This window comes from Polypterus senegalus, chromosome 6 (genome assembly GCF_016835505.1).
Source record: "Polypterus senegalus isolate Bchr_013 chromosome 6, ASM1683550v1, whole genome shotgun sequence".
Classification (NCBI taxonomy): Eukaryota; Metazoa; Chordata; class Cladistia; order Polypteriformes; family Polypteridae; genus Polypterus; species Polypterus senegalus.
The window spans coordinates 69,035,085-69,054,983 of record NC_053159.1 but is presented as its reverse complement, the minus strand read 5'-3'; the positions used below and the strand labels follow the sequence as shown (position 1 = coordinate 69,054,983).

Genomic DNA, 19,899 nt, shown 5'->3' with positions numbered 1-19,899 from the left:
AGACACATTGTTTGCAGAAATCAGCGAACCAGCGAAAAATCTGTGATATATATTTAGATATGCTTACCTTTAAAATACATGATGGAGTGAAGTCACGAAAGTCGAAGCGCGATATAGCGAGGGATCACTGTATTGTTTTTACAGAAGTTCTGAAATAAAAGTGAAATGAAATAGCAACAATTCAAAGAAAAAAAAATTCTTAAAAGTGTGTCCAGAAAACCAAACATGGGGGGTTGGTGAGCGAAGCCGCCTAATTTTATTAAAAAAATTAAGTATAGAAGTTGGTGAAATCTGAATCTGGTAGAAGTAGGAAAGCAGAAGAGTGTTCACTTATTAGGAAAAGCAACTAAGGCAGGGGTTCTCAACGTTGGTCCTGGGGACCCCCTGTCACTGCAGGTTTTTGTTCCAACCAGGTTCTGTTTTTAATTGAACTCCTGGGGTAATTAAGTGAACTGATATTTCCCAAGTTCTGTGTTTAGGGAACAATATATTAGAAAACTAAGTTTGCTTAAAAAAATATATATTAAAATGTACCAAGCAGTTATATAGGAATAATGTATTTTTTTTCTTTTTAACAGTATTTTCATCTTAATTTTCATTCTACTATTCAAGGTGTTCTAATTGTTTAATTAATCCATTATTTACTAATTAGTGGGTCTGATTCTAAAGTAATTGCAGCCTTTGATTATTCAGTGTTGTTAGCTCTCATGTCTCCTCTGCTCATTTTAAGTTGTCATTATTAAGATACAATGAAGGGGAAAAACTGCACAGAGAAAGGGCAAAGTATAATGAAATCAACAATAGAAAGTTAAGCATTTAAATCTATAGCAAGAGCAGAAATATTTAGAAATGTCTTATAAATGTAAAAATCATGTTGCTATGCTTTTCTGAATGTCGAATAAAAGAAAAAGAAATGTAATGAAATTTAAAAGAAATTAAATGAGCTTAGTGTTAATCGGGTGTTGTCACTGATTAGGAATCTGGTTGTAACAAAAACCTGCAGCCACAGGGGGTCCCCAGGACCGAGTTTGAGAAACACTGAACTAAGGCATTGTAAAAAATATGCTAATTGAGTAATGGTGTGCTTAGTCATGTAGGTGGTAGATATCTTACATCTGATACATGAGGAAAAGCAAGTAGAAGTACATTCTATAGTGAGATGTCTGGAATTTGTGTTAGGGAAGTGCGAAATATAAATTTGCTGAATTACTGGTGTAAAAATGACGAAATATTTAGATCTGTTCATGTAAATAGAACGTAGATGGCAACAAAGTATGTCTAGGAAGTTACCAAATTATAGATTAATTGATGGTCTTGAGCACAATGTCAGTAGTAAAATTTAAGAAACCAAAAATGCAGCGTTGTGAATGTATTAATATTGTTATTTTCTAAGGTAATAGTGAAGGAAGAAATGGGAATGATGGGATCATCTTAAAATCACTATTCATACAATCAGTAAAGTCATCAAAAAGAGTGCTGGTAATGGATGTGACTTGTTGCCATTTTCATCTGAATCATCCAAAAAGTAAAGTTGGCCTCAAACTGATAAAATGGTTGCGTTCTCTGAGTTAGAGTATTTCACTTAGCTCAGCATCTGCATACGTGATTTTCAGAGGACTTTGAAGTACTTAAGCAACAAATTTCAGGTGCACGCATTTCAGAAAGAGGAAGACATCATGAGAGGATTTTTTTTCTAGACAGGGATAAACAATAGCAAGAGCTTAAACAAGATTTCATTAGACAAGGATGTATTCCAAAAGAAATGGACACTTAAATAAGAGGAGCTACTGTCATATCCACAGATAAATTCCTGGCATACAAAAACAAAGAGAACAAGAACTTTATCTCTCTTGTTTTCACCTTTAACCCTACCACATCTTGAAAGACTTCAGCCGATACTAAATAATGATGACATGCTGATAGATGTATTCCCAGAACCTCCTCTCCTGGCATACAGACAACTACCAAACCTGCAACAACTAATTGACTGCAGCTCCCTGATTGAACCAATAGAAAATTGTACATCTTACTCCATACAGAAAAGATGTAAAAACTATTCTCATATTTATAATACAGATTGTGTCATTATACCACACTGCTGACAAGAACATAACAAAAAAGGAATCATTTTCCTGCCAATCATTTAATATAGTCTACCTAATTCTGTTTATGAAATGTCCAACACTGCACTTTATGCGAGGGAAACTTGACAAACGCACTTCGTCAAAACGTGAATTTACACAGGTTCCACATAAACTGTAGCAATGGAGATGTTCCTGTAAGTAGTCACATCAGCAGCAATAGACACTTTGAGAAGGATTTTAAAGTCATCGTGCTTATAGGCAACTTCAAGACAGCCAAGAGAGAAAGGAATGGGAAGTTAAACTGATTCTGAAATTTAACACATTACAACATGGTTTAAATGGAGACGGTAGTTTTATGACCGGATATGAGGACTATTTACATCCCTGTGATTTACCCAGATAATTTGATTACAGATTCACATTGTAAAGGTCAGGTCAGGTTGGGGAGCATACACTGGTACAGCGCGTTGCCACACCCACCACATGACGAAACAGCTCAGGATCCTGGTTGGCAACCCCCCAGGCATACATGCAGTCCAGTCCCAACCTCTGGAAATGACCCTCTATCTGGCACAGCCAGGTGTTATGTGGGCGTCCCCTTCCCTTGGTCCAGCCACTCGGGTCCTCAACAATGAGGATCCTGTGAGCCAGATCACCTTCGGGGAATCGCGCCACATGGCCGTAACTGACGCTCCCTCACATTGTAGGTAATGTGCCTCATTCGGGTCTCTATGAGCAGCCACTCATTTAACATAAGGTCAAACCAGCAATACGTAAAGATTATCAGAACAGACACTGTACCAAGGGAGTCTAGTCTTTGTCTCAGGTCACTGGATATTATCCGTGCCTTGCAACCGTATAGCATATAGACAGGAAGCACCAGGACTCTAAAGACTTGGACCGTTGTGCTTTTGCATAGATATTGGGAGTGCCACACACCCCTTTCCAGTGACATCTTCCTGTGAAATCAGTAGACAGATTGGGAGAGTATGGGGTAAAGAACATCTCATCAAAAAATTTCAAAATACTATGTTGGATCGTTATCTTATCAAAAGTTCTTAACTATATATTTTTCTCCTCTCCTGCTAAATGAATCTTAGGCTGGAGAAGTCTGTTAATTTTTTACAAAGAGTCTGCTCAGTTAGCCAATAAAAGCTGTCATTTTGTTTCACTTCTCAGAATATCTAAAATAGCTAACATGGTACAATACCCTACTAATATTAGATCACTAAAAAAAGAATTTAACTGTTTCTAGATTGTTCTGTTAAGTTTTCTTGTTAGATGATTGCAAAAACAATTAATATGCAAAGTGGGGAGAAAAACTCTTAAAACTGTCATAAGTTCCAAGTTTGAATAATATAGCATTGTAACATCACAGTGACGTGATACTATCCATAGCAAATTCACAATACACAAATTCACTTGTGTAAATCAGGCTGTTTTAGCTACAAGTAAAGTTAAACAGTTTTCACACCCATCTTCATCCAGACAATGTACATATCAACAGATGTAAGTTTCGCATGGGAAATTTCAAACTTTTTAACTTCTGCGTTTTTTGTGTTTTTTTTTTCAAACTTTGTTTTATCATACCATTACCATGCTGCATTCTCCTTAGAACCTTCTCCTCAATCTCCATACTGTCTCACTCAGTTAAATGAGGTGAAACACTTGCTGGAAATTCATAACATAAACCTAACCAACTGATTCATTTCCCTGCACTTTAAAGACTTCCATATACCAGTATGTCAGGAAAAAATGCCTTTACAGTTTTTCACTCTAGAGAAAATAACAGTTGCTGTGGCCCTATGCACAAAAGGGGGCTTGGGTGCATGCACTGCAATATATGGAGAACTTGGGTATGAAGAGCTTCATCATAACAGCAAGAAAAAAAATAAGGGCAAATGATGAAAAAAAATTCCAGAAAAGCAATACTGCACTCAGAAAAGTAATACTAAGCTTTTTTTTTAATCAGCACTTGTAAATAATTTTAATTCAGTATGTTGTTATAAGTAAGTGTTTTATTGTAGGGTGATTGGGACACATTAAGTTCATTTTTGAATTGGTCTACTCTCCCACATAAGTTTAACCCATGCACAGACCCTGTCCATGTAAGAGCTCATTTATGAGTGATGTCTGCACAGCTTATCACTCCTTAGTACTCCACATAGGGATTCAGTATATTTGCTGTGAACAAAACTTGGGTAACCCAGGATATAATATAGACCTAAAGACTATATACACCTTGGTCCCCGAGAATAACCTATACACATTGAAACTGATTCATCTTGTTTAATGCCACTTATGAAACAATGATGCATTATTCCCTCCATGCCGCTCACTTTTGAAGCTGTCACCCCTCAGCCTGATAATCATTTAAGAAATAAAGTACCACTTTACCAACTTCACATGCCCTGTATCTACTTTCTTACTTCAGTCACTTAACACTAGAATTACCAGAGCCTATGAGAAAACTTGTAAATCCGGCCCACCTTAAATCTGTTTGCACCTCTCCGCCAGCGTATTTTGTCCTGTAAATGTGCTGATTAAGACAAGCAGCAAGCAGCTGGCTATTCCATCCCCCACCATCACAAAATATTTAACTGCTGGAGTTTTAGAGTGGAAATAATAGATCGTTATTTGGAACACATGCATTTCATGTGTGTTCCATTTCTACAGTAATCTGTGTAAACACATTGTTAAAACAGAAACTTTTTCATATTTTAGTAATAAATGTTACAAAATGTAGGCATAAACTATAGAATGTGTGAAGCCTGAAGTCCAAAGATCAAATAAACACTTTAATTAAAGGTTCAGGAACAATACAACAGCTTCCGTGGCGTAGCGGTAAGATTTGCTGACTTGTAATCAAGGGGCCACCGGTTTGATCCCCACTGCCCTCCTATATTTGCCGTTTTCAGTAGTGCGCTGCTCTTATTGTTAATATTATACAGTACACACATACATTTGGTTTGCGTCTGTAACAGACCGTGTACATTTACAATCATGGCTGAAATTATCGGCACCCCTGGAATTTTCCCAGAAAATGCACCATTACTCCCTGAAAATTGTTGCAATTACAAATGTTTTGGTATACACATCTTTCCTTCATATGCATTGGAACAACACACAAAACAGAGAAAAAAAGCCAAATCTGACATCATGTCACACAGAACTCCAAAAATGGGCTGGACAAAATTATTGGCACCTTTTCAAAATGGTGAGTAAATCGTTTTATTTCAAGCATATGATGTGTATACCAAAACATTTGTAACTGCAACAATTTTCTCTCAATCACGATACATACTACCGCCCTAGGTATCTGACGCTGTTAATTTTTATTTGAACTTGGGAAAAACTGTAGATGTAAGTAGTGTTTTGAGCAATGGAACTATACATTCTCTGATCTGGACGGATAAAAGCTGACAGACAAACGCTGGTGAATCTGCCTTCTTCGTATCTCACGGTCACTTTATTTTTTTTTTTTTATTTAGTTTTATTGAGTGTTCCTGCTTACGCAGGATTAGTATGCACCTTATGGTGTATGACAGTGGTGGCGAACCTATGGCACGCATGCCAAAGGGGGCACTCAGAGCCCTCTCAGTGGGCACGCGCACCGTCGCCCGAGCACAGAGTTCGTTACTATAAAGCCAGAGGAATGCGGGGCCGGGCTGCTCCCCTCACCGCTCCCCCTCTTCACGCGCGCGTAATAAATGTTACAAAATGTAGGCATAAACTATAGAATGTGTGAAGCCTGAAGTCCAAAGATCAAATAAACACTTTAATTAAAGGTTCAGGAACAATACAACAGCTTCCGTGGCGTAGCGGTAAGATTTGCTGACTTGTAATCAAGGGGCCACCGGTTTGATCCCCACTGCCCTCCTATATTTGCCGTTTTCAGTAGTGCGCTGCTCTTATTGTTAATATTATACAGAGGACGGAGGACTTTTCTTACATCACCCGCCCCTCTGCCCAGCAGCCCAATGGGAGCGCTTCCTTCCTCTCCTGTCTGGGGTAAGGCGGGCGGCACACATGCTGCTTGAGGGTGCGGCACGGACTGCAGCCTTTTGAGTCTGTGATTCCCGCGGTGGGGTTGGAAGTTATGTGGTATAGCGGGTCCACAGCTCAAAATTGAAAAGGCCAGTTTTAACAGATAATTGCCGCTTTCGCGGCTTAAAGGGGGTTATGGTAGAGTGGCGGGCGGTTTCCGGAGCTTTGTGATGCGGGCAGTCCTCGCTTAAGCGCACAGGTGAGGAGTCGTCCGCATCTGTAATTATTGCCGGGAGTTGCTAATCGCCACACCTGATCCACGACCCCGTAATATATAATGGAAGCTTTGGGGGCAGAGCTTAATAGGGAAGACCTGCGTGAAACACTTGAGAGGATCGAAGGGATGACAAAGGACAGCACAGTTAGTTATGAAAATGAAATCCTTAAAGTGTGGAATTCTCTGCCAAATAATCTTAAGTCAATGAAGGCACTTGAGATTGCTTTCCTTACTTTGTTTGGAACATCTTATGCTTGTGCGCAGCTGTTTTCAGATTTGAATTAAATCAAATCTGACACCAGAAACAGACTAACAGATGACCTGAGTGCTGCATGTGTTGCTCTCAAGCTTACAAAGTATGAGCCAAGGTTAGACAAACTTTCAGCATGCATACAACAGCAAAAAGCACATTAATTGTTCAAAAGCATACCAAATGCAAACTTTAACCTTTCAACAAAAAGTTGTTTGTATCATTGAAAGCTCTGTTATTATGTTTTTCTTTTAAGACAAAAGATGTTAATGTATGAGTTGCTATTCTAAACTAAAAGCTCAGTAGATAGATAGAGCATCAGTATTGGCAGTTCAGTCCAATTTATCATCCAGCTGCACTCCCAGGTATTTATAGGTCTGTACCCTCTGCACACACTCACCTCTGATAATCACGGGGTCCATGAGGGGCCTGGGCCTCCTAAAATCCACCACCAGCTCCTTGGTTATGCTGGTGTTCAGTTTTAGGTGGTATTCAGGTTAAATTGCCATGTTGGCACTTTGCGATAAATAAGTGGGTTTTGGATTGCAGTTTGGGCACTTGGTTTCTAAATGGTTCGCCATCACTGGTGTATGATGTCAAAAAAAAACAGACGTAGGTAGGTATATGTGACATTTTGAAGAAATCCTTTTATTACCTGAATAGTACCCATCACAAAACGTCATTGCACTAATGCAATATTATTTGAAAACGAACAGCGTCAGATTGGGTGTGAATTTATGCTGGCGCTGTTACTTAGAGTAGGATCAGGAGAGGCAGGCAGGTTGGTGGGTGAACAGGTGGTAGGGGGGTGTTAGAGCATGATCGTCATTGACAGAATAAAACTGAAAAAAGCTAACTTTTACAAGTACCATAAATTTATACCCAATGTCCCATATTTTTGTTTCTTTCTTTTTTTTCTCCGTGCTGTGTCTACATCATGCACGAGAAGGCATGAGTTTATTCAGTGCAACAGGATCAACGCACATGTACTGTGCAAGGCATGCTCGGGGCCACTGTGAAAAGAAGCGTGTTCATGGCTCATATTGCAGAGGAACTTCGTAGTTGCATCTTAATAGAAAAGGCGATGGAAAAAGAAAAGGAGGATGCAACATCGACAAGCTTCTGTTCCAAGACAGCCGCTTCCCCAGGAAAGTAAACTGAGTCAGTGTCAAGTGCCCTTTCAATGTAATAGAAACCACAGCATAGAGTAAAGTGTGTGCATTGCAACAGGTACACATGTTGTAATGTAGGAAAGACAGTTCTTGCAGCATGGAGAAAAAAGTAAAGAGACAAATATATGGGACATTGGGTATAAATTTATGGTACTTGTAATAAGTTAGCTTTTTTTCAGTTTTATTCTGTGAATGACAATCACGCTCTAACACCCCAGCCTGCCTCTCCTGATCTGACTCTAAGTAACTTAGTAACTCTAAGTAAATTCACACCCAATCTGACGCTGTTTGTTTTCAAATAATATTGCAATAGTGCGATGACGTTTTGTGATTGGTACAATTCAGGTCATTAAAATTATTTCTTCAAAATGTCACATATACCTATGTCTGTGGTTTTTTTTTTTTTGACATCATACACCATAAGGTGCATACTAATTCTGCGTGAGCAGGAACACTCAATAAAACAATAAAAAAAAGATAAAGTGACGGTGAGATACGAAAGAAGGCAGATTCACCAGTGTTTGTGTGTCAGCTTTTATCTGTCCAGATCAGAGAATGTCTAGTTCCATTGCCTCAAAACACTACTCACATCTACAGTTTTTCCCAGTTTCAAATAAAAACGTAACAGTGTCAGATCCCTACAGCAGTAGTATGTATCGTGATCGTGAGGGAATAAAAGTGAAAAAAAAGGTTACTTTTACAAGTACAGTACTATAAATGCACACGGTCTGTTACAGACACAAACCAAATGTATGTGTGTACTGTATAATATTAACAATAAGAGCAGTGCACTACTGCAAATGGCAAATATAGGAGACAGTGGGGATCGAACCAGTGGCCCCATGATTACAAGGCAGCAAATCTTACTGCTATGCCACTGAAGCTGTTGTATTGTTCCTGAACCTTTTGTGAAACTGTTTATTTGATCTTTGGACTTCAGGCTTCACACATTCTATAGTTTATGCCTACATTTTGTAACATTTATTACTAAAATATGAAAAAGTTTCTGTTTTAACAATGTGTTTACACAGATTACTGTAGAAACAGAACACACATGAAATGTGTTCCAAATAATGATCTATTATTTCCACTCTAAAATTCCAGCAGTTCATTTACTCCCAGATAATTAAACAAGGCATGAGCTGGGAAAACTTAGTGAATATTCTGTGACAGTGGGGGATGGAATAGCTGGCTGTTTGTCTTAATCGGCACATTTACAGGACAAAAGACGCTGGCAGAGAGGTGCGAATGTATTTAAGGTGGGTCAGATTTACGAGTTTTCTCGTAGGCTCTGGTAATTCTAGTGTTAAGAAATGCAATAATTCTAACAGAATAGTACTGTTTATTAAGATTAGAGTAATAGCAACAGAAGAAAACACAAAATAGAAAATATAAATGGATAGTAAAGTCTCGATATAGTCCTAAATGAAAATGCGCCCTTGAGTTAAAGTTAAATAATATTTTGTGGAAAGACTTGGAAACTGAAGTTTAGCTGCAAAGGATACATCTGTGTCAAAAGAGAGTGTTCTCCTGGGCAGCTGGTTTAAATTCAGCAGATGGACTGATGCGTAAACTGCATTGTTTAACATCCAGGTGGATAGACACTCTGGTGAATAAAGTATCCCTTTCACTGATGTCTCTCTCTCTCTATCTCGTATTTCACGTTAATCATCTGAGTGCCAATGTGCCCACTCAATACTGAATCGACCGATAATGTGGTGCCTGACCAAGCCGGGGCTGTACAAATGTTTAACACGTACAGCAAGTTCACCTGTGTTCTTTGCTGTTTTTTCTTTTTTCCATTCTGTCTTGGTACATAAAATATCTGTGGGTTCCAAACACCTGCATTCCTTATTCCTCATGACTGCATAATATGCGTTGTAATAGATGACCATTCATTGGTCATGCACGCAGAGCCTGCCCCTACAACTAAAGATTAAATAAATCCCGTTTGATTTTATCTTTAGTCTGAGTTTCAAAGTATGTCACATTTTGAGATATTTGCTCCACAGGAGCATGCCGCCGACTGTCTCAGACTTACTAAGATAACATATAGCACATTTTCAAACAAACAATGTAGCTCAAAGTGCTTTACAAGATGTCAAAGAAAAAGTCACAAGAAAAGAAAAATAAATAAGATTAGGCAAGAATATTAATATGAAGTCTGTCATCAGGGGTTCTGACTGACCACATCAAATGTCATTGACATTGACATGGATAAGATACAGTATATAAATGAAAGCAACAACTGAAAATCAGTGGAAAATCATTTAATGTGACATGGTCTTTAGTTAACATAAAACAGTATTGTTCTGTGTAAAACTGTTGCAAAAAGTTTATTTATAGGCCTATGTCATTACAGTCTATCAGAACCAAAGCTTGTAACTTAAGCAGATTGCAGTTTACTGTCCTCAGTCGTATCCCTCTAGGAAAACAACAGGATAACGAAACACTAATATAATCTCAATGAACTGTGTGACATACCATTTAGTGTCATTAATGGTCAACTTATAATTCCGTTGTAAATTGTATTATGAATCTTACAAAATGAATGTTATAATGCTACAATACTTAATAAATATATACACAATGAAGCAATATTCTTTCCAATAGATTGTAATTTTTTTTTTTTTTTTGCAGGATGCAGTGCTAAAAGATGTCAACCTATTAAGTGGCGATACTTTAGTCATTGTTGAAGGAAAGCTACCTCCTAAGGTTCACTTAGTTTTAATATTTTGTCTAGTTTTTTCTGTGTAATAAGTTATAATCCTGTTAATAAAGAAACAAAAAATTGTTCTTAACTTACATTTTTGTATTGAATTAATTTAACCTGCCCTTGTTTTGATCATGTTTTATGTTTGCTGGTGAATTCTTTCAAAACAATAAAGCCCTAAACATAATTCTGTGTAGTATATGCTGAGATGCATCATATAGTGTAGCTATATCACATTACTTAAATGTTGTTCCCCTTTACTTTCAGGGTTTTCTGAAATTGCCTGTTTGGATATATCCTATGCAAAGTTACTATTCGATGGTTGATCAAGATTATCAGACAGATGAAATTTCCTACCAGATATCTAAATTGAACATTTCTGTCTCTGGTAAGCATATGTCAAATAATATGTTCCGAATGTTTAAAATAATGTAATAGTTCCCGTAGTTCACTCAGGTGTACTTAATTACTAAAAATATTTTTCTACAGATGTATGTGAGGGAGAGCTTCAGTATTCTGGGGAAATGGAAATATCAAATGAAGCTACTCTAGAAGATCTTAAAATACAGGTGGGTGACTAAGCAGTTCAATACCTTAGATAATATCCTGTTACTGTGTTTCATTTAATATATTTCAGTTGTACGTTTCTTTTACATTTAAATGAAATGTATTAACTTGTAATTACACTTAGCTAAGGCAATGTGAGAACTTTCATTATTTATTAACTTTGGCACAGAGGTGGTTTGAGCTCAGAAAACACATTTGTTTCTGTATATTCTTAGCTATAAGGCCAACATTTTAGTGACCCATGAGTTATTTTTCTACCCTTCCAGGCAATGACCTTGCCATATCTCCACAATATTTCTGTACCATCAGCTGAGTTCTTGAGAGCATGGATTCTGGAAAAGAAACGCCCAACCAAAATCTTGAAAGGAAACCATAATAGACTTAAGTAAGTGCATTAAGAATGTTTCATGTTTACAGCATAAACATTTTCAAGTAATATATTTACCATTGTTTCACTGATAGTATTTTGTGGCAAAGTCAAGTCCAGTATCATTTCATATTTTCTAGAAATCTTTTATCATCAGTAGGTAACATTTTCTGGTAAAAAAGCATGATCCATTGTTGGTATACTCCACAAAAAGGTGCACGTGTACTGCAGTAACAGATGCTAACATCTATTGATTAATGTGTAATTGAAGCTTAAAAATACATATATAATGTTTTATAGTAATCATAGATTTCATATAATTCATTTACATATTTTGCTATAAAGTAAGACCAGAGATTGTTAATTTTCCTTTCCTAAATGAGGTGTACAGCAGATAGCTGATTGCTTTATCAATCTATATCTACCATATTTTGCAATGAAGTTTGTATGCTGTTATTAGTTCCATTTCTGAATTGTGAGTACCTGTTATTTTCGCAATTTTATATTCAGAACTGATTAGCTGGCACATATATGAAAAAACTGGCTTATTGAGTATTTGCTTTAGTTCCCCTTCCTACAATATGACTTTCTTTGTTAATTATCAAAGTTTGTGTATATTATACAGTATATCTACCTGAGCATTTTTGTCTGCTTACATGCAAATTTTTTATTGTCATCCTTGCAAGCAAAAGTGGAAAATCCATTAAATATTGCAGAAACCAGGAAGTCTGTAAGTAAATAACCAGTATGGTGGTGACTGTTAAAAGTAAGGGTACTTCGTTAATACGGGGAAGTTAATGCATTTCACAAATAATTGGATAGAGTACCATATAGCAGTTATACAGTTAAGCATTAGTGCTTGCAGAAAGTGAGGGCATATGCATTTATTCCTTGAGAAGAAAGCATTCATTTTAAGTACAGGTAGATTGCAGACACTCCCTTATCCAATTTCAAGCCTGCCAAGTACGTAGACAGGCATTATAGTGAGAGAGCGTCGATCAGATACAAGGGATGGTAGAAATAGAGAAGTGAATGATAAGTAAATAACTAGTGAAAGAAGTTTTCTTAGTAGAAGGAAGTAGTGGTAAATTTTTTGACATTATGGAACAGTTCTCAGCAGTCAGGATAGTTGGTGCTTTTAAGTGGGTGACAGCTTAAGTGTTCGTTAATAGGAAGGGATACATTTGTTGTACGCAGAGAGCTTCAAAGTAAGGAAGAAATAAGGGGCACAAAGGAAAATAGACATAAAGTAAAGTTTAATAACTTCAAAGAAAAATGCACAGCAGGCAGTTGAGGGGACAAATATTACAGAAGCTTGAGGAGCTAGAAAGTGTTGAATGATGGTTGAAGTAGTTTTTCAATCTGATTAATTTATGAGTTATAATAATTTAAGTTAAAGCATTTAAATGCTCCAGGCACTTCGCGGATCTGCTGCTCGCGTATGGGGAAGTGGATGTACAATTTAAACAGATTATTTTCATGGGAATTGTTACATATGTATAATTTAACTAACTATTTTACATTACAGCGAGTAATTAACCATAGTAAAAAATAGTAAAACATAATAAATTGAAAGAAAATTATGCTTCATGTTGTGTTAGAGGTATTCATTGCGTTGTACGTTTTCATTCTGTTTGGCATGGAAATTAACATGCAAATACTTTTTAGACTTACACTTTTACTGTAAAACTTCAGTAAAAACATTTTTTTTTAATTAACTTTTCGTTAATATCTGATTGAATTTTGATTCTGTGTTTTGACTTGCATCATGACAACACAACTTATAACTGCCCGTGAGTGAATATCGCTTCTTTCTCTCTAATAAATAAACCAACTTTTTCGATTGTTTGCCCTGTGATTTGTTAATTGTCATACCAAAAGATATTCTAACGGGAAACTGTAAACATTTTAATACAAATGGCATATCAAGATCTCCTTTGGTGTCTAATGTTATCCGTGGAAGATGTACTACATTACCTTTCTTGTCACCAATTTTGAATACAACTAATCTTGTCCTATTATTGCATAGCCCATCACTCAGACTTAAATTATGCAATAACATTACGATACATCCTTCTACAGTAATTCAGCTGGTGGAAGACCAGACAGTGTTAATGGTCGTAGATATTCTTAGGGATATTGTAAGTTGATGTTTTCATCTTCTGCACTATCACCACCAACTGTTTCAATATAGTCTATTGATACGCATTTAATCAATTTACCATGTGACCAATCGACAATTTTTGCATTAATTCGGTTGACTAGTTTCTTGGTGCTAGGATTGCTCATGTACTAATTTCTTCTTTTGATAACCCTTCGGGATGAAATTCTTCAATAAGATTTGGACATACTAAGTCTTCATTTATTGGGAACTTAAAGTGAGGAAAACGTAAAAATTTATAAGAGCTGAGAGCGAAGGAACTGTGTTTGACAAAAGCATTCATATGAATGCGAGGTAAGGGGACAATGGCCGTGGTTGAAAATGGTTGAGAGGAGGGCGGGACTTAAAATCTCATGTCAATAGTCTTGTCTCGCGGGACTTAAAAAAATCTCTTGGCAATAGTCTCGTCACAAGATTTTCTTTAATAACCGAGAGATTAGTTTGAGCCGTCAAAGACATTTTTTTTTTTTAAAAAATGAGGCCACTGCAATGCAAGTCCTGTTGGATGTTGGACTTTTTGGAGGATGGCTTGGAGGAGTAAGTCCTCATTGTAGACTACACAATATGGACAAAAGTATTGAGACCCCTGATCAATGTGTTGGATAGGCCTTTGAGCAGGTTAATTAAGGATTGTTTAAACTAGGGAATATTTTGGAGGGGAAGAGTAGGCAGTTTATGACAGGCCATGTTTAGAATTGTAAAAGAAGGGACTAAATTGAACGTGAATGTGGACACATTTGTTGGTACTCTTACAGCTCATTAAAAAAAAGTCTAAGGTCAAGATCCATCAGAGTCTGATCACACTATCTGTCACTTTTAGAATGACAATGGGTTTCGTGGAAGACCCGGGAGGGCTGCACCTTTGAAAGAAAAACAACATAAAAAAGACAGACTGGAATTTGCTAAAATGCATATTGACAAGCCGCAGTGATTCTGGGAGAATGTCCTTTGGACAGATGAGGCAAACATTTTCACCAAGACATATCAGCTCTATGTTCCACAGACCAAAAAACGAATCTTTCAAAGAAAAGAACACCGTGCCTACTGTGAAACATGGAGGAGGCTTGGTTATGTTTTGGGCTGCTTTGCTGTATCTGGAACAGGGTTCCTTGAGTCTGTGCAGGGAACAATGAACTCTCAAAAATATCAAGACATTCTGGAGGGAAACGTCAGAAAGCTCTGTCTCAGTCACAGGTCGTGAATCTTCCTACAGGAGAATGATCCAAAAGACACAGTTAAAAGCAACTAAGGATGGCTAAGAACAAAACATTGGACCATTCTGAAGCGGTCTTCTATGAGCCCTGATTTGAATCCTTTGGAACATCAATGGAAAGACATGAAAGATGGTCTGGAGTAAGCAGCTTTCTGCACTTGTCAACAGATAGTTTGGCCCACTTTTCCTGAGCAAACTGCTTCAGCTGTGCCAGGTTTTAAGACTCATTGAGAGCTACAGGAATCACTTGTTTGCAGTGATTGCTTCTAAAGCTTGTGCAACAAAATATTAGGTTAAGTGCCCCATTATTTTTGTTCATGCCAATTTCATTTAAGACATATGGCATAATTTACTAAGTAGTGTGGTAAACAGTAGGACTTTAGGGATGATCAAAACTAGACTTGATGTATTTTTGGAGGAATTAAGTGGATAGAACTAGTGAGCTTTGTTGGGCTGAATGGCCTGTTCTCGTCTTTTTTTAAAGCTCTAATTTATAGAAAGTCTGAACATCAGTATTCAATAATTTATGCCATTTCAAGCTGAGAAAGCTATAGATCATTTGCCATGGAGAATGTAAACATTTCATCAATGTACAAGATTGGGAATCCTCCTAACTACAGCCTCACCTGTGTTAAAGAAGCATGCACCAAGTGCTGATACAAAAGTTAGGATATGCAGTAAGTCCATAATTATTTGAACAGCAAAAAAGAAGTAAATTTTGTTTGTTTGTTTTAGGAAACTTAATATTGAAAGTGGATCAGATATTTGTATTCAGCTTCTGAAGAAGGAAGAAAATTTAGGGTAAGCTCAAACATAAAAATGCAAATTTTCTTCGCCTTTTGGCTACTTCCTTTAGGGGTCGCCACAGCGGGTCATCTGTTTCTATATTTTCCTATCCTCCACATCTTGCTCTGTCACACCCACCACCTGCATGTCCTCTCTCCATAAACCTCCTCTTAGGCCTTCCTGTTTTCCTCTTGCCTGGTAGCTCTATCCTTAGCATCCTTCCCCCAACACACCCAGCATCTCTCCTTTGCACATGTCCAAACCAATGCACTCTCGCCTTTTTTTGTCTTCAACCCGTCCAACCTGAGCTGGCCCTGTAATATACTCATTTCTAATCCTGTCCATCCTTGTCACACCCAATGCAAATATTAACAACTTTAACTCTGCTCCTTCTCCTGTCTTTTCGTTAGTGCCACTTTCACCACTCCATATAACATAGCAGGTCTCACTACCATCTTTTAGACCTTTCACCCTTGCTGGTACTTGTCTGTCACAAATCACTCCTGACGCTGTTTTCCACCTCCTCCACCCTGCCAAAACTCTCTTCTTCACCTCCCTTACACACCTCCCATTACTCTGTACTGTTGATCTCAAGTATTTAAACTTATCCACCTTTGCCAACTCTACTCTCTGCATCCTCACCAATTCTCTGACTTCCCTCCTATTTACACACATGCATTCTCTCTTGGTCCTACTGACCTTCATTCCTCTCCTCTATAGGGCATATCTCCAACTCTCTAGGGTCTCCTCAACCTGCATCATCCAACCTTCTCTCTTATTCTCTTCCTTCATCAACTTCTCAAAGTATTCTTTCCATCTATTCAACACACTCTCCTCACTTTTGAGTATGTTTGCATTTTTCTCCTTTATCACCCTCGCCTGCTGCTCATCTTTCCCACTTTGTTACCCTCTGCCTAGCCAATTGGTACAGGTCCTTTTCTCCCTGCTTAGTGTCCAACCTCACATGCAACTCATCATACAGCTTATCTTTAGCCTTCTCCACCTCTCTCTTCACTATACAATACAATTTATTTTTGTATAGCCCAAAATCACACAAGACGTGCCGCAATGGGCTTTAACTGGCCTTGCCTCTTGACAAAACCCTTGACTCTCTAAAAAGACAAGGAAAAACTCCCAAAAAAAGACCCTTGTAGGGAAAAAATGGAAGAAGCCTTGGGAAAGGCAGTTCAAAGATAGACCCCGTTCCCAGGTAGGTTGGGTATGCAATGGGTGTCAACTTTATACCTTATCTCCTTGTTCTCTTGAAGAAACATCTCTCTCAATATCCCACTACTTTACCAACCTCTTCCTCAGTATACTCTCCTGTACTTCCCCATTCCACCACCAGGTTTCCATGTTCCCCTTCCTCTGTCCAGCGGTCACACCAAGCACCCTTCTAGCTGTCTCCCTTACCACCTCTGCTGTACTTGCCCAAAAATATGGAAACTCTTCAGTGCCTGTCTTACCTCCCCCCTGAACCTTACAGTCTTCCTTTTTCAACTTCCACCTTTTGATCCCTCTGCATCATCCTACAGACCACCATCCTATGCTGCTTAACTACACTTCCACCTGCCACCACTTTGCAGTGTCCAGTCTCCTGTAAAGTATATAATCCACTTGTGTGCATCTTCCTCCACTCTTGTATATTACCCTATGTTCCTCCCTTTTCTTAAAATACATATTTACCACAACCATGTCTATCCATTTCACAAAATCCAATATCATTTGACCTTCCGCATTCCTCTTCTTGACACCATACCTTCTCATCACCTCCTCATCCCCTCTGTTTCCTTCACCAACATATCCATTGAAATCTGCTGCAACTCACCACTCTCTTTCCTTTGGGTACACTCTCTACCGCTTCATCCAGTTCGCTCTAGAAATTTTCTTTTTTCAACCATTGCTTACCAGTCTTCCAGGGCATTTGCACTAAAAGCATTCATCAGCACGCCTTCAATTTCCACCTTCATAATCACTATGTCTGACACTCTTTTCACCTCCAAAACACTCTTCACATACTATTCCTTCAGGATAACCTTTACACCATTTATCCTCCCATCCACGTCATGGTAGAATAATTTGAACCTGCTTCCAATACACCTGGCCTTACTCCCTTCCATCTAGTCCCTTCACGCACAATATATCAACCTTCCTTCCCTCCTTCATATCAGCAAACTCCCTTTACTAGTCATACTACCAACATTCAAAGTTCCTACCCTCACTTCCACTATCCTACCCTTTCTCTTCTCCTTCCGCCTCCAGACATGCCTTCCTCCTCTTCTCCTTTGGCTAACAGTACTCCAATTTCCCCCAGCACCCTGTTGACTAACAGTACTGGTGGCAGCTGTTGTTCACCCGGACCATGACCGATCCAGTATGTATATCTGTATTGTTGTCCGCATATTGATCTGGCAAAATTTTTCATCGGATGCCCTTCCTGACATAACCCTCCCTATTTATCCGGGATTGGGACCAGTAACAAAGAAAGAAACACACTGGTTTGTGCATGAAAATGCAAAAATTGAAGGAAATTACCATTATTTATACTTGTTCATCAGTATAATTCTTAGACAATAAAAGTTTTTAAAAATTGCCAAGTTTGGTATTAGTTTAATTAAACATGTTATATGGATAATTTTCAAAATTTAGATTTTAAAATTTTTAATTTTTCAACAAAAATGTTGAGTTTGAAGGGCTTTATTGTGCAGAGTCTTCTGGTCATAGAGTCTGTGTTCTTACTCAGTAAGCTGGATTCTTGATTACATGTATGCATGTATATATGTATGTACATGCATATACATTCATACATACATATATATGTATGATAGTTTTTAAAATGCTTTCAGTTCATAATTTAAAAAATAAGAGCAAACATTTGAATTATTAGCTGTCCTCTAACATGAGTCTTCTGTAAAAGTTGTTTGGCATTTTTGTCTATACTTAAGCAAAAAGCATGATTTGGAAAGACAGTGTTCTCATTTTCAGCTGTGCCTAGCTTTGCTAACAATCAGGAAAATTTGTGTTGCATTTTACTTAAGCATATGTATAATTAATATCAATATGTTGCAAGTTAATGCATGCAGTCCAACTTTTATAGTGAATATTGATAAATTAGATTGTAACTGTATAATGTTTTAGATAATGTTTCAGTTCAGAAAATCACATTTTTATATTGCAGGTCTAAGGAGCTCTTGCTGAAAGTTCAGATGTCTGTTCCAGGGGAGAAGCAGTACTATCCTGCAGAGGATTTAATCTGGGACACTACCAAAGAATGCACAGCCCTAGCATTACGACAAAGAATTGCATCGCATTTTTCACTGTCATTAGACCAGATTGATATCGCTAAATATTTTCCAGAAAAATTTGAATGGATGGTTATTTCCAGCTGGGTAAGATATCCAAATTTTCATTTATATGATAATAAAAAATATGGAAGGATTTTTCAGCTGTCCATATATTAATGGTTTGATAAACCACACGTGTATAAGTGGAAATGACAATCTGTTTGCAGCATCCAGGTGTTAGGTGAGCTGGATCATCCTCGGGGAATCACCCCACATGGTAGTAGTGCTGTAACTGACGCTCCCTCACAATGCAGATAATGTGCCTCATTCGGGACTTCATGAACAGCTGCTTGTTAGACACAAAGTTAGACCAGTGGTACTGAAGGAGTCCAGTCTTCTTCTCAGGTCACTGGATAGCGTCCATGTCTTGCAACCTTATAGTAATCGGAACTCTAAAGATTAGACCTATGTCATTTTGCAGTGATATTGGGAGTGCCACACACTGCTGATGGCTGTGCTGAAGAGGTCATTTAAAGCCTATATCTTGGTTTTTATCCAGGACACGTGCAAGCCCAAACACTCAAACTCCTTGCTCAGTCTCTCAAGAGCCCCGATCAGAGCCTCCCTTAACTCCGCGAAGATCATAGCATCATCAGCAAAGTGATCAGTGATTTCTCCAACATATGCCCAACAGCCACTGGACCCCATGACCCTGCCCATCACCCAGTCTGTGCAAACATATAACAGAGCAGGAGCCAGAACACATCCCAATAAGCCCCAGGATCAACTGGGAAAGCACAGAGGTTCTGGCTCCACTCTGCACAGCACTCACACAACCAATGTGCAGGCCAGCCATGATAAATCTTTGAGAGATCCAACGAAATCTCAGGATGGTCCCACAGGGCAACTCAAATCGAACACTTTACGAAAATCGACAAAGGCTGCAAAAGAAACTGGCGATATTCGTATTTTTGCACTCCATGAGAACCCTCAGTGCCACAATGTGGTCACTGGTGGGTAAGCAAATGATCACAAATC

The 19,899-nt window shown here is 38.1% G+C and overlaps 1 protein-coding gene across 1 annotated transcript in view; it reads left to right on the top strand.

Moving 5' to 3' along the window:
• usp40 (ubiquitin specific peptidase 40) overlaps window positions 1-19,899 on the top strand; it is a gene marked incomplete at its 5' end in the record, with an annotated part of 179,198 nt that overhangs the window by 131,826 nt on the left and 27,473 nt on the right. Inside the window, 6 exons of the mRNA XM_039755053.1 lie at window positions 10,411-10,485; window positions 10,751-10,871; window positions 10,973-11,052; window positions 11,317-11,435; window positions 15,527-15,592; window positions 18,756-18,966. Of these exons, the coding sequence (XP_039610987.1) occupies window positions 10,411-10,485; window positions 10,751-10,871; window positions 10,973-11,052; window positions 11,317-11,435; window positions 15,527-15,592; window positions 18,756-18,966 (672 nt within the window). The remainder of the gene's footprint in view (window positions 1-10,410; window positions 10,486-10,750; window positions 10,872-10,972; window positions 11,053-11,316; window positions 11,436-15,526; window positions 15,593-18,755; window positions 18,967-19,899) is intronic.